Raw genomic sequence first — 13,495 nt, 5'->3', positions numbered from 1 at the left:
AATAATAATATTCATGCAGAGGGACCTCTGCATCCCTCTTATTTTGAATGAAAATTAGAAGTTCCAGTATTTGTTATAGCTTCACTGTACAGGATATCATCTTGTATCTCTTATATAACTGAAAAGGGATGGCTATCTTAAGATTCTAATGGAAATTTTAAGTTCCAATATCTGTTACAGCTTCTCTGTACAGGATATCATTTTGTATCTCTTATATAACTGAAAAGGAATGGCTATCTTACGATTCTAATCTATCACATTCAATGATAAAATATTTGTTTTCAACTTGCTACTTGTATTAAAATCTTCCAATACCTATGAATGAATGACAAAGCTGTGTAAATCAAACCTTGAGGTAGCATTGTGTAAGCTGTTGGTGGTGGATACATAGTTGTCCCAGGTGGTGGAGCAGTTACCATGGTGGTGGGAGGCCATCCAGGCGGAGGGTAATTGTAGCTTGCATCAACAGTTGGAGGAGGAACAGCTAAATCAATACTGGGAGGAGGAACAGCCAAATTGGGAGGCATAAAAGATGATGTGGTGTTGATGGTGGTTGGAGGTAGCCACTTTCCTTCCTGCATTTGCATCTTTTTTGACAAAGGAGAAAGAGACTTGCTGCGTGACCTGGATTGAGTTGATGGCTCTGGGGCTGGAGCAGGCTCTTTGATATCTGATCCATGTGCTTCCCTCTTTGCCACTGGACTGCTTTTGGATGTAGATGATGTCCGATGGCGTTTTCTGCTGCATAAAATTGTCTCATTTGTTAAAATTAAACTTTATACTGTCCATTTTATACTTAAAGGATGCATATGATAATAGAATAAATTTGGGGGACAAACTACAATCTAAAACTGTATGAAGGAGTAAGAAGAAACTACTAAAATATCTACTTTAATCTCGATAACTTTTGCAGTGTAAAAGAAAAAGAAAAAGAATAATAATAAAAAAAATAAATAATATAAATAACAAACAGCCTTTGGAATGCCCATGCTATTGTGCCTTTTGTTTTGTCTTCAAAGACCTTTCCACTTTTCCCAAATACTTAACTTAGTTTTGTGGCAAACTTATCAGTGAGTGAATGTAGCTCACCAAAATGACACCCACATAAATATTCCACTACTTCTATCACTGGTTAGGTAGGGAAGAGATGGATGACCTAAACATTTCTGATTATGTCATCTGTACTTGTTCACCTATGGCACAAACATTTACATCACTACTGAGCTCGTTCTTTCTACTTGCTTAATCACAAAATTAAAGTTAAAATATGAGTTTAAGTACAATAAATCCTTGACATAATGGACACATATGGAGAAAAATGGTTTGCTATGGCTGGAAGCTCATTATATTCAAAGGCAGTTAAGATATACAATTGAGTTATGTTCCTGAAAATCCAATCATAAAGTAACTGATCATATAGTGGACTTCAGAAAAAAAAATCCTAGTTGCTCTTCTCTGAACTGCTTCTAACATGTTGATATCCTGCCTATAATGGGGTGACCAGGCCTATATGTAATATTCTAAATGGGGCCTAACATACGAATTATATAAGCTACGCACCACTTCCTTACTTTTATAACTAACATTTCTATTTATAAAACCCAGGATCCTATTTGCCCTATTTCTTGCTTCTAAACATTGCTTTGAAAATTTTATAGTCCTGTCTATCACTACTCCTAAATCCTTTCCTCCTCTACTGCCTCTAGCCAACATCCCTCCATCTCATACCTAAAGTTTGTGTTGTCTTTACCTAAATGCATAACCTGACACTTTTCAGAATTAAACTCCATCTGCCACCTGTCTGCCCATGCTATCAGCCTGTCCAGGTCTCGTTGTATTCTATAATTGTCCTTTTCACCCTGTACTGCACATGCTATCTTAGTATCATCTGCAAACTTTGATACTTTGCTACTAATTCCTATATCTAAATCGTTAATGTACACCAAGAAAAGAAGAGGTCCTAGCACTGATCCTTGGGGTACCCACTAACCACTTCCTTCCACTCAGACATTGCCCCATTTAATACTACTCTCTGTTTCCTATCAGAAAGCCATTCACTAATCCAATCAACTAACCTACCCCCTATCCCATGTAGTCTCAATTTGTACACTAGCCTCCTATGTGGTACCTTATCAAACGCCTTGCTAAAATCTAGATATATAACATCTATGCTATTTCCATCATCTAACTCCTTGGTAATATATTCTAAGATATCGAGCAAATTTGTAAGACAGGACCTCCCTGATCTAAAGCCATGTTGGGTATCTCTAATTAATCTATTCTCATTTAAATGCTCCCAAATACTACCCTTAATGATTTTCTCTAGTATCTTACATACTATACTAGTTAAACTGATCGGTCTATAATTATTTGCATCATCCTTCCTACCTTTTTTAAATATTGGTGTAACATTAGCTAACTTCCAGTCCTGAGGTATCTCAGCAAACCTAAGTGATCTTTCAAAGATTAACTTAAGTGCTTCAGAAATACTGTCTACACCCTCCCTAAGTACTCTGGCATGTAGCTCATCAGGACCACTAGCTTTCCTATCATCTAGTTCAAGAATAAATTTCCTAATAATTCCCGGTTTTATATCAATATTTTCTAAAGCTCTTAAACTACTCGTCGCACTGTTTGTAACAGGATTTCCTATTCTTTCCTAGTAAATACTGAAGAAAATTGTTCATTCAATAATTCTACTATGTCTTCATTTTGATCCACTACTACACCATCTTTTCTGAGTGGTCCAATCCTATCCTTATTTCTTTTATCACTGACCTTGTAATAACTATATAATTTTTGGGATCTTTACTCCCAGCTCTAGCTAGTTTTATCTCTGCCTGCCTTTTACTTTTTTATAACCTTACTCAAATCATCCCTGACCTGTCTGTACCTAATCAAATCTACATCTTCCCACTTTTCTGCAACTCTCTATATGCCCTCTTCTTCTCTCTGATCTGTCTACCTATCTCATGAGTCCACCATAATGGCTTCCTGTTTCTCTGCCTTATATCTTTGTAAGGGATACACTGCATCACTATACCCTTTACTACAACCTTAAAAATATCCCACATCTCCTGTGCAGTTTTATTTCCAAAACTATCTTCCCAGTTTACCTCTCCTAATAACTGACGTAACCTACCATAATTGCCTTTCTGATAGTTTGGGACTCTAGTCTTATTCACTATATTATCCCTACTGGAATTAATGATAAATCTAATTATATGATGGTCACTGTTTGCTAAAGTCTCTCCTACCTCAACTTCCTTTAAACAATGCTCAATATTTGTTAGTACTATGTCTAAAACCTTCCTCCCCCTAGTAGGTTTATCTACCATCTGCACTAAATAGTTATCCTGAAAACTTTCCATAAACTTATTTTCACTAGCATCTCCTACCATCCTCTCCCAGTTTACTGACTTAAGATTAAAATCCCTAAGATAATTGTCTGACTAGTACACCCCTATTTATCTCATCTACCATAAGGTTGTCTACATCTGCTGACTGGTTAGGTGGTCTATAAAAGCTCCTACTCTAATAACCTTACTTTTGTTTACTCTAACATCCAGCCATAAGGACTCTACTCTGTTATCTACCTTAATACCATTAACCTGACTGGAAATGAAGGATTTTTTACATAAATAACTACTCCTCCACCTATCCTACCAATTCTCTGGTGTAAATACATAATGTATCCATCTACTTCATATTCTTTCCTATTTTCCTAAACTTTTCCTCATTTACCCATGCCTCTGTGACACATACAACATCTAAGTCCTCCTCAACTATATAACTAGATAACTCGTCCTTCTTGTTCCTAAGACTCCTGGCATTTACATAAAAACATTTAAGTCCTGCTACCTTCCTAGATGCTGTCTCCTTATTTGGAATCCTAATCTTATTCTCTCCTATTTGCACCTGGAAATCTTTCCTAATCTTTTCACTATCTCTGTTTATCCTATCTAATTTATGTCTAACATCTTTCTTCTGGAATGCATTTGCTACCTCACCCCCTACACTCCATCCCAACTTCCCCCTCCAGACATCCACTCAGCACATCCACACCCTTCCTACTCAGATGCACACCATCCCTAGCATACAAATCCCTTCGCCCATAGAACCTATCCCATACATCCACAAAGCTGACACCCATATCCTTACACATCCCTTTTACCCGATCATTCACACCAATGGCTCTAGACAACCATTCCCTGCTAACATACACACGAGGCAAGATTCCTGACACTACACACCTCCTACCACTCTCCCTTATCTTGCCTAACATTTCCCGAAATCTTGCCACTAACTCCTCCGACCCACCTGCTCTGACATCGTTCCAACCTACATGCAAAACTACTACACCCTCCCTCTCCATCCCCACAACTCTCTTCTGCACCTCCTCACTCACTGCCTTCACACCTGCACTAGACATACACACGTTCGTCCTCCTATCCCTGTCTTTCCCACAGAAAGTGCTATCTAAGTACCTAACCTGAGAGTCACCCACAACACACCTGAGGTGTGCTAGGCACAACTCCCCTCCTCCTCTCCTCTATCCCCTTCTCTCTCCTTTCACTCACCACAATCACCTCATTCACTTGACTCTCACTCTCCCCCTCCCCCTCCAACAAACCGAACCTATTTTCACACTCAACAGGTTTAGTCCTATCCTCCCTAACTGCCTCCGCTTTCCTTCCCCTCGCAACCTGCCATCTCTGTCCATGCTGACTACTATCTTTCCCAGTCTGGCTCGCCTGCTCCCTCTTCCCCACTCTGCTCTTCCCGACAGAGGGCCAAGCCACCCTGTCACCCTCAGAGGGTCCAACCTTTAGCCTAACACTGATCTCCTGCCTAATTTTTTCCACTGCCTCTCCAAGCCTCTTAACCTCCTCCTTCAACTCAAAGATGAGAACTTCGTTCGCACTTTTCCCCTCACTTAGCTTTCTCATTTCCTCTCGCAATTCTCGGTGCTCAAGAGAAAGAACCAAATTCTCGCTCTTGAGGCTACACACCATACACTCAGAAAAGTCAACGACCTTCCTGTCATGCCCACACATCTCACACACAACAAACTCACCCAATCCCACCTCAACACTCTCTTTCACACACTCAATCACACTCTGATATCCCTCAGTAGCTACTGCCATACTACTTTACAATCTGTTAACTCACAAACAAATAAAAATACTTGGTGACGGCGGTGTGGGGGAACCGTGGTGGTGGGGGGGCCTAAGTGAGGTCAACTAATCCTCTTTCAAGGTCAACTTGACGGTTACAAGCCTAGTCTCCTCACTCTACCAAAATACTTCTAATTCACAAACACTGATTCTAACCACTATTTCACTCTAATCTAACACTTGCAGTACACACTTTCACTTCACTAACACTCAAAAGCACCACACACAGACACCAAGCACAAACACCACTCGCTAACTATAAAAACAACAGCCAAAAACGGAGTGCACACACACATCCACTCGCCACCGCAGCTACGTGCATACACGAGAGAAGAATGAGGAAAGAACCGAGAAGGAAAAGACCAAGTTTTATGGGAGGCTGAAGAAGTGGTGAATAAAACAGACGGAATAGACATTACACTGACGGAAACATGGAAGAAAGAGATTAGGAATGGAATTCAAGTGACATACAGGAATATAGATGGATTTCTGTCTAAAAGGCTAGAATGTATGGATTACCTAAGAAAACAGTGAACCGGACATAATGTGTGTGGTGGAAACAAAGTTAAGGCCCGAAATAAAGCTAGATTGGTTTGATGTAAAACACTACAAAGTATGGAGAAATGATAGAAAGAATAAAGGAGGAGGTGGTATAATGGTTTTTACTAAAAAAGATCTGATAGTGAAGGAGGTGAACTTAAGTAAGGGAAATGAGGAAGTGATAAGTATGGTTATAACAGATGGCAAGAGGGACATTAATATTATAACAGTATACATACCACCCAGAACCAGTGCTTGGAATTATGAACAGTATTAAGAGGTGATGAGAAATACTCTAGACAGAATAAAACAAGAACTCACCAGAAAGGATAGAGTGATGATAGTCAGGGACTTTAACTGTAAGGAAATAGTGTGGGAAGACTACGAAGTTGTGAATGGTGGTGAGTGGGCAGAGGAATTGTTAAACGTAGTAACAAATAACTTGATGACACAGTGGGTGAGATCACAAACAAGGTGCAGGGGACAGGATATTGCAGTGAGGTTGGATTTGGTATTCACCAGGGCATCTCTAAAGAGGAAATTGAACATGAATGTCCCTTGGGGAAAAGCGACCATGATGTCCTAAGATTTGAGCTGGATACGGAATTAAGCATGGAAAAGAGTGTGGAGTACAAGGAGGAAAAATTAAATTATGTCAGGGCAAATTACAACCATATAAGAGAGTTCTTTAATGAAATTGACTGGTCTATGGTATACCAGGAAGTGGATATGCAATTGAAATATGATAAATTTATGGATTTATATAACTCTGCTGTGAAAAGTTTGTGCCATATCACAGAAAGAGGACTTTAAATAATAAACAGTGGTTTAATAGAAATTGTGAAGAAGCAAAAAAGAACAAAGAAAAGGCATGGAAGAAACTTAAGAAAAACAGTGATGTATTATCAAGAGAAGTCTACAAAACAGCAAGGAATAGATATGTTGAAGTAAGGAGAACAGCACAAAAGGAATATGAACAGAGAGTGGTGGAAAACTGTGATAGTGACCCAAAATGTTTTACAAATTCATAAATGGAAAACTAAATAAAAGGAGGCAATAGAAAAGTAAAAGTTGGGAAGAAGTATATGAGGATGCTAGAGATATAGCTGAAATATTGAACGACAACTTTTGCAAAGTGTTTACAAAGGAGGAGCATTTTACAGGAGAAAGGCCTACGGAAATAAAGCAAATGCAGGACATCATGGTTACTAAAGAAGATATAAGGAAAATTATAAGTAACTGGATATTAATAAATCAATGGGGCCTGATGGCATATCTGGGAGGTTGCTGAAAGAATGTAAGGATCAATTGTTGAACCCCATATTTGATATTGTGGAAACCTCCATACGAACAGGAATAGTCCCGAAAGAGTGGAAAAGAGCTGACATTGTGCCTATATATAAGAATGGTAGTAGAATGGAACTGTTAAATTACAGACCAGTATCGTTGACTAGTATATTGTGCAAGGTATGTGAAGAAGTAATTAAAGCTAAGTGGAGTGAGTATCTAGAAAGTGAAAACATTCTGAGTGAAAGGCAGTTTGGTTTCAGAAAAGGAAGATCGTGTATCCAATTTATTATGTTTTTATTCAAGAATGACTAACATACTACAACATAGAGGGGGATGGGTGGATGCTATTTACTTGGACTTGAGAAAGGCCTTTGATAAAGTGCCACACAATAGACTGATGTGGAAACTAAAGAAGATTGGAGGAGTAAGTGATAAACTAGCAAAATGGATGGAAAATTACTTAGTGGGAAGAGAAATGCAAACAGTGATGAAAGGAAACAAGTCAGAGTGGAAAAAGGTAACCAGTGGAGTTCCACAAGGGTCAGTGCTTGATCCCATCATGTTTTTGATTTATGTTAATGATATGCCAGTAGAAATTGACAGTTACATGAATATGTTCACAGACAATACTAAAATTATGAGGAGAGTAAAGAATGTGGAAGATTGTAACAAGTTACAGGAAGATCTTGATAAAATATATGAGTGGAGTAAAGAGTGGCAGATGGAATTTAATATAAACAAGAGCCATGTTATGAAAATGGGAAGTAGATACAGACCAAACAAGGATTACAGGCTGGGAGATGAGAAAATTGAAGAGACCAATGAGGAGAAAGACTTAGGAGTAACCATGCAAAACACACTGTCACCGGAGAAACACTTAAACAAAATATTTGGGAAAACATATAATATGCTTCAAAATATTGGTCTTGCATTCCATTACCTAGATGAAGGAATGATGAAGAAGATACTATGCACTTTAATAAGACCACAGTTAGAATATGCAGCTTGCATCTGGTCACCACACATGAAGAAAAATGTGAAGAAGGTGGAAAGGGTACAGAGGCTGGCAACAAGGATGGTACCAGGATTCAAGGAGTTAGACTATGAGGAAAGACTGAGGGAGCTGGGGCTGACCACATTAGAAGAGAGAAGAACAAGGGGTGACATGATAACTATGTATAAATTGGTGAACAAGATTAACATATTGGACAGAGAATTGATAAAGATGACCACAAGTAATCACCTCCGAGGATATGGAAAAAAACTAATAAAAGACATGTTTAAATGACGTGAGAAAGTACAGTTTCCCGTATCGTAGTATTGATAAGTGGAATAAACTGAGCAGTGATGTCGTTGATGCGGTGTTTGTCGATCAGATGAAAGAGAGATATGACAGGAGTAGACAAGGAGACAGGACACAGAGAGCTTAGCTCGGGCCCTGTAATACACAAATAGGTAAATACACACACACAGAGAAGAGAGTGGGGATCTGATACAAGTTTATAAATTGATTAACGGAATGGATCAAGTGGATAATGAGAAACTAATCCTGAGAGAAGAAAATGACATTAAAAGCACAAGATCGCATAGTAAGAAACTGAGGAAGGGAAGATGTCTGAGAGATGTTAAAAAATACAGTTTCCTGCAAAGATGTGTTCAGACTTGGAACAGTTTGAGTGAGGAAGTGGTGTCAGCAACGAGTGTGCATAGTTTTAAAGAGAAATTGGATAAGTGTAGATATGGAGATGAAGCCATACGAGCATAAAGCCCAGGCCCTATAAAACTACAACTAGGTAAATACACACACCATTGCACCCTGGAGGAGAGCAAACATGGAAACAGCTGGTCTCCAGTAAACAAAATTCAGCAACCATTGGAACTGCCTAGAAATGTGTATTTGAGAAGTAGGACTGTGCATTTGTGCAGGGTCCTGTCTCCATACTACAAAGAAAGGATTTCAAGGAGGAAACGTGAGAATTGCCCTTCCAAGGATTTGGAAAATTTGGATGAAACAGTGGTTCAAGCAAGAAATATTCATGACTTTAAGGCTAAACTAGATGACTATAGGTATGGAGACAGGATATCACGAGCATAGTTCTTTTCCTGTAAAACAAAACTAGGTAAATATACACACACACACACACACACACACACACACACACAATATATCACTGTATTGGTTACTTATATTTGTTTTATATTACTGTACACTAATCGTATAGTACATAATAAAATTAGAGTACAATATCACAATCAAACTGGATAGCACTTACTAAAGGTAGTAAAGTAAGTTCTCATTATACAGTACATATGCGTTCTTGAAAACCTTACTGCAAATTGAAATTACAGTATACCAAACTCATTATGACATGTAATAATAGGGGATGTGTTTCAGAACCCCAAAAGTCACACATACAGGCATGAAAATACATGAAAATAGTAATATAAAAAAAATGTAAAGTACTGCACAAAAGAAATAAACAGAAAATGTTTTTATTTACCTTTCACTTGCTACGTATTCTATCAGATGATGTCCCTCCCGATGCTAAGGGACAATAGGGATTTCAGCCCTTACTCACAATATCCACTAAAAACACGCCGTAAGGATTTCACTTGTGTTCAGTGGGAAATACGGGAAGAGACTGATTGTTGTGGTGGCAACGCAGCGTGGTAGTGCTACGGTACGGCGCAAACAAAACACGAGTGGATACTGTATCTCTGAATTTTTCTTACCGTATATAGAATCGAGGGTAGTAATTACCAAACACCATAACTGTGAATTTACCGGATAACAAAGTACCGTATAAGGACTTACTGTATAGTCTCTCAAATGACAGTGTAATGTTTTTCTCTGGCAGAGCCTTGCCACATCCTCTACAGCAGTGGTTCCCAAATTTGGAGGTCTCATACAGTCCCTGCTTACCACTTGCTTGTGAAAAAACTCAATTCCAGCAAATATCAATTTATTCACAAGTAGAACACACAAATTAATAACAAGAAACACAACTCAATTCAATCAGGGGAAGCATCTGTTTCTTTTTCATCTGCTGTCATTGACAGATTATCTTGTGTAAGGTAATAATATTTTTTCTGAGAAATTAATTTAATTTAATTAAAAATTGCATATGATCCTGAAAGTGCTCCTGTACCACCTTCATGTATCAATAAAGGTATGCATACCACAGGTTGGGAACCACTGCTCTACAGTGATGCCACACAAACCTAACTCCTGATCAGCTGTTGCCAAGGAAAAGACACACAGTAGCCAATTAGGACATCACAACAGAGGGTACAGCTAGTATAAATTGGAGAAAACTTTGCACCACATTCTAATTAATGTTCGATAGTATCTAGTATCAAAGGGTTCATTATATCTGAAATCTGGTAAAGCAGTGTTTCTTCTATTGAGAGTTTACTGTATCAATTTTCAATATAAAAGAATGCAGATACCCATATGGTTATGTAATTCTTACCTATTGAATTCTTCTTCAATATCCATGAGATCTTGAAGAACATCTTGAACAATTTCTGAGCGGTCTTCACTTTTCTGAGTAATTTTCCTGCAAATAAAAGGAAAAAGTCATGTGAGGATATAGTGCTTTATGAATTACAGTCAATGAAAGCTAGCCAAGGTAGCAGAAGTAGCAGTTTAAAAAATATGGTAGAAGCACAACCTCTGTGCATATATACACACTCACACACATCTATATTCTCTTTGGTCCTGATCCTCATAAAAGTTACCAAAAATTAAGTTTTCAAAGTTTAATGTCATTAGTACATGAGCCATTATGTCCTGAACATTACTCATTCTAAAAAATGTTTCCCCAATTATACATGGATTTTGTCTCATCTTTTCTTTGAGAGCAATCTTGCACTAATGAGGACGAATTAATGACTTACCTTAGAGCTTCCTTCCCTGCTGCATGATTAGGATTGATGGATAAGCATTTCTTGAATTTCTTCTCTGCTTCTTCAATTTTGTTCTCCTCTTCAAGTCTATGAGGATCAAATTCATTAGATATTCACATGAGAGTATTCAGTAGTAAGAAATTAAGCTTTGTTTCCAATAACCAATAATTCATTTATCTGTTAATTCTGTGTACTATAATCAATCATAACAATTTCTTCATTATTTCTCACTTTCATTACAATGTCACTCTCTCCAATAATAATCACTCTGAATCTCCAGACTGCAATGTGGAGGGTAGATCAACATACAGAGAATTTGTGAGGATGAAAACATATTTAGTGAATTTGATGGATATAATGATTTCCCACATATTTTGGAAAAGAAATTACAAAGATTGAGTGATAGTGTCATGGGATGACACAGCCTGAAATGCAGGTTGAAATATAAGTATTTTCAATTTCTGCCATACAAATCTTCTTGAATATTCCTGTAGTAAAAGAAAGTTACAAAAAAACTGACTATATATATATATATATATATATATATATATATATATATATATATATATATATATATATATATATATATATATATATATACACACAGGCGAGCCCCACTTAACGAAGGGGTTACGTTCCTAATAAAAACATTCGTTAAGTAAAACTTTGTTAAGCGAATCGATTATAACAAGTTTAACCCCTGACTTGAACTTCCATTGAGAGTAATTAAAGCGAGACTACATCATAGTACAGTGAAAGGTTTAATGAAAGTAAAAATTATGAAGTTAAACATTTAGGCAGTTTAATTTAAGTCATTATAATGTACACTAATGTATGTATGTACGTAACTTTATAATGTTGATGATCTTAAATTTATGAAGGGAGGGAGAGTGAAACAGGAAAGACACTAACCGGCAACCTGTGGAATGTAAACAAAGGGTGCATCATTGTATCACATACAAAACTTATGTACCACATTTCCACAAGGCTTTCCATTTTATCCATTGTAGAGTCACGAGTTCAGGTGGTTCTTTTAGCTTGCAAGGAAGATATGGTCTCACCAGCCTTCTTAATAGAGTCTGCTGACTTGCAAATAGTAGAGACAGTAGATGGAGTCAAGATGGTGGCCAGCAATGCTATTAGTTTTCTCGCCTCTCTCGTGTCTGTGAATAATATCCAGCTTCACTTCCTGAGTAATAGACTTCCTTGTCTTCTTAGCAAAGCTAGCGACATTGCAGGGCGTTTTGGTAGTAAGTTGAGCGAGGGAAGACAAGCTGCTGCTAATGCTGTTATTCTTTTGAAAGGGGGAGTGAGTGGTGCACGTTTTGTCCACGAGAGGCGCTGGTGAATTCAAAAGCCAGTCGGCTTGCGTGATACGGCAGGGCTTTCAAAGTTGGAAAAAATTACCTGGATAAAACTTCGTTAAAGCGAGTTTGGTGTTCATTAAATGAGCAGATGAGAGTAAAATGAAACCTTCGTTGTAGCGAAATTTCCTTGTGTGAACCTTCGTTAAGGGGTTGCCTGTATATATATATATATATATATATATATATATATATATATATATATATATATATATATATATATATATATATATATATATATATATATATATATATATATATATATATATATATATATATATATATATATATATATATATATATATATATATATATATATATATATATATATATATATATATATATATATATATATATATATATATATATATATATATATATATATATATATATATATATATATACAGTAATAGTCCTTAAATCCGGAACCTTATAATCCGGAAATACTTATAATCCGGAAAATTTGAAAGGCTGAGTTAAATATATAAAAAGTAAGAAATAATAGTAATAAATATATAACAATAATAGCCGAAACCGAACATGTCATCACCGACATTGAGTTTAACACACACTTGTAAGAGAATAATATTTGGAGGTATTATAAGTGGTGTTTTATGTTTCTGTAGGTGATGTGCGTGCGTGTGTGTGTGTGTGTGTGTGTCGCGGAGTCCTGTTATCTGCGTTGGTGGTCCAGCTAGTGTACTCTTGACGCCGGTGACGTGATTGGCTGGCGTATGATGTTGGAGGCCTTCCTTTCTTTTTGTTTCCCTTTATCAGACATCAGTAAATGTTTTATGTTATGAAATGTGTTTTGTATTATACTTAAAATTATTTTATAAAGTGTGACATAAGTATTGTGGACTGTATACATATTATGTGGGGTACAGTACAGTACAATCACTCAAACTTCTCAGTATATGTGGATGGTGGAATAGCCTACATAAAATAGTGAAATCACCTACACAAATACAAGTTGACAAGTAGGAAAAGAGCAATCATCACATATGGGCCGCCATAATGGCTGGAAAATGCCACTCCCCATAATCTGGCAAATCTTCAAGAAAAAAAAAAAAAAAAAAAAAAAAAAAAAGCCTACGTAAATCGTGTGTGGTGTGGTGAGGAAGTACACAGTGGACTGGTGGTAGTAGCAATCCCTGTAAGATGTTATGACAGTACTACAAAGAGATATAGCAAGTTGGGGTTAGTTTAGTACCC

The 13,495-nt window shown here is 37.1% G+C and overlaps 1 protein-coding gene across 9 annotated transcripts in view; it reads right to left on the bottom strand.

The window, feature by feature from the left end:
* Window positions 1-13,495, bottom strand: part of LOC123516512 (tetratricopeptide repeat protein 14-like) — a 102,939-nt gene that overhangs the window by 33,764 nt on the left and 55,680 nt on the right. For 8 of the 9 annotated variants that reach the window (XM_045275925.1, XM_045275920.1, XM_045275923.1 and 5 more), the window contains 3 exons: window positions 10,908-11,003; window positions 10,481-10,567; window positions 350-741 (listed from right to left, as the gene is read on the bottom strand). In XM_045275925.1, coding sequence (XP_045131860.1) covers window positions 350-741; window positions 10,481-10,567; window positions 10,908-11,003 — 575 coding nt within the window. The remainder of the gene's footprint in view (window positions 1-349; window positions 742-10,480; window positions 10,568-10,907; window positions 11,004-13,495) is intronic. The other variant, XM_045275921.1, reaches the window with a different exon arrangement.

This window comes from Portunus trituberculatus, chromosome 41, assembly GCF_017591435.1.
Source record: "Portunus trituberculatus isolate SZX2019 chromosome 41, ASM1759143v1, whole genome shotgun sequence".
NCBI lineage: Eukaryota > Metazoa > Arthropoda > Malacostraca > Decapoda > Portunidae > Portunus > Portunus trituberculatus.
The sequence above is the reverse complement of the archived record's forward strand: the minus strand, read 5'-3'. Positions and strand labels throughout refer to the sequence as shown.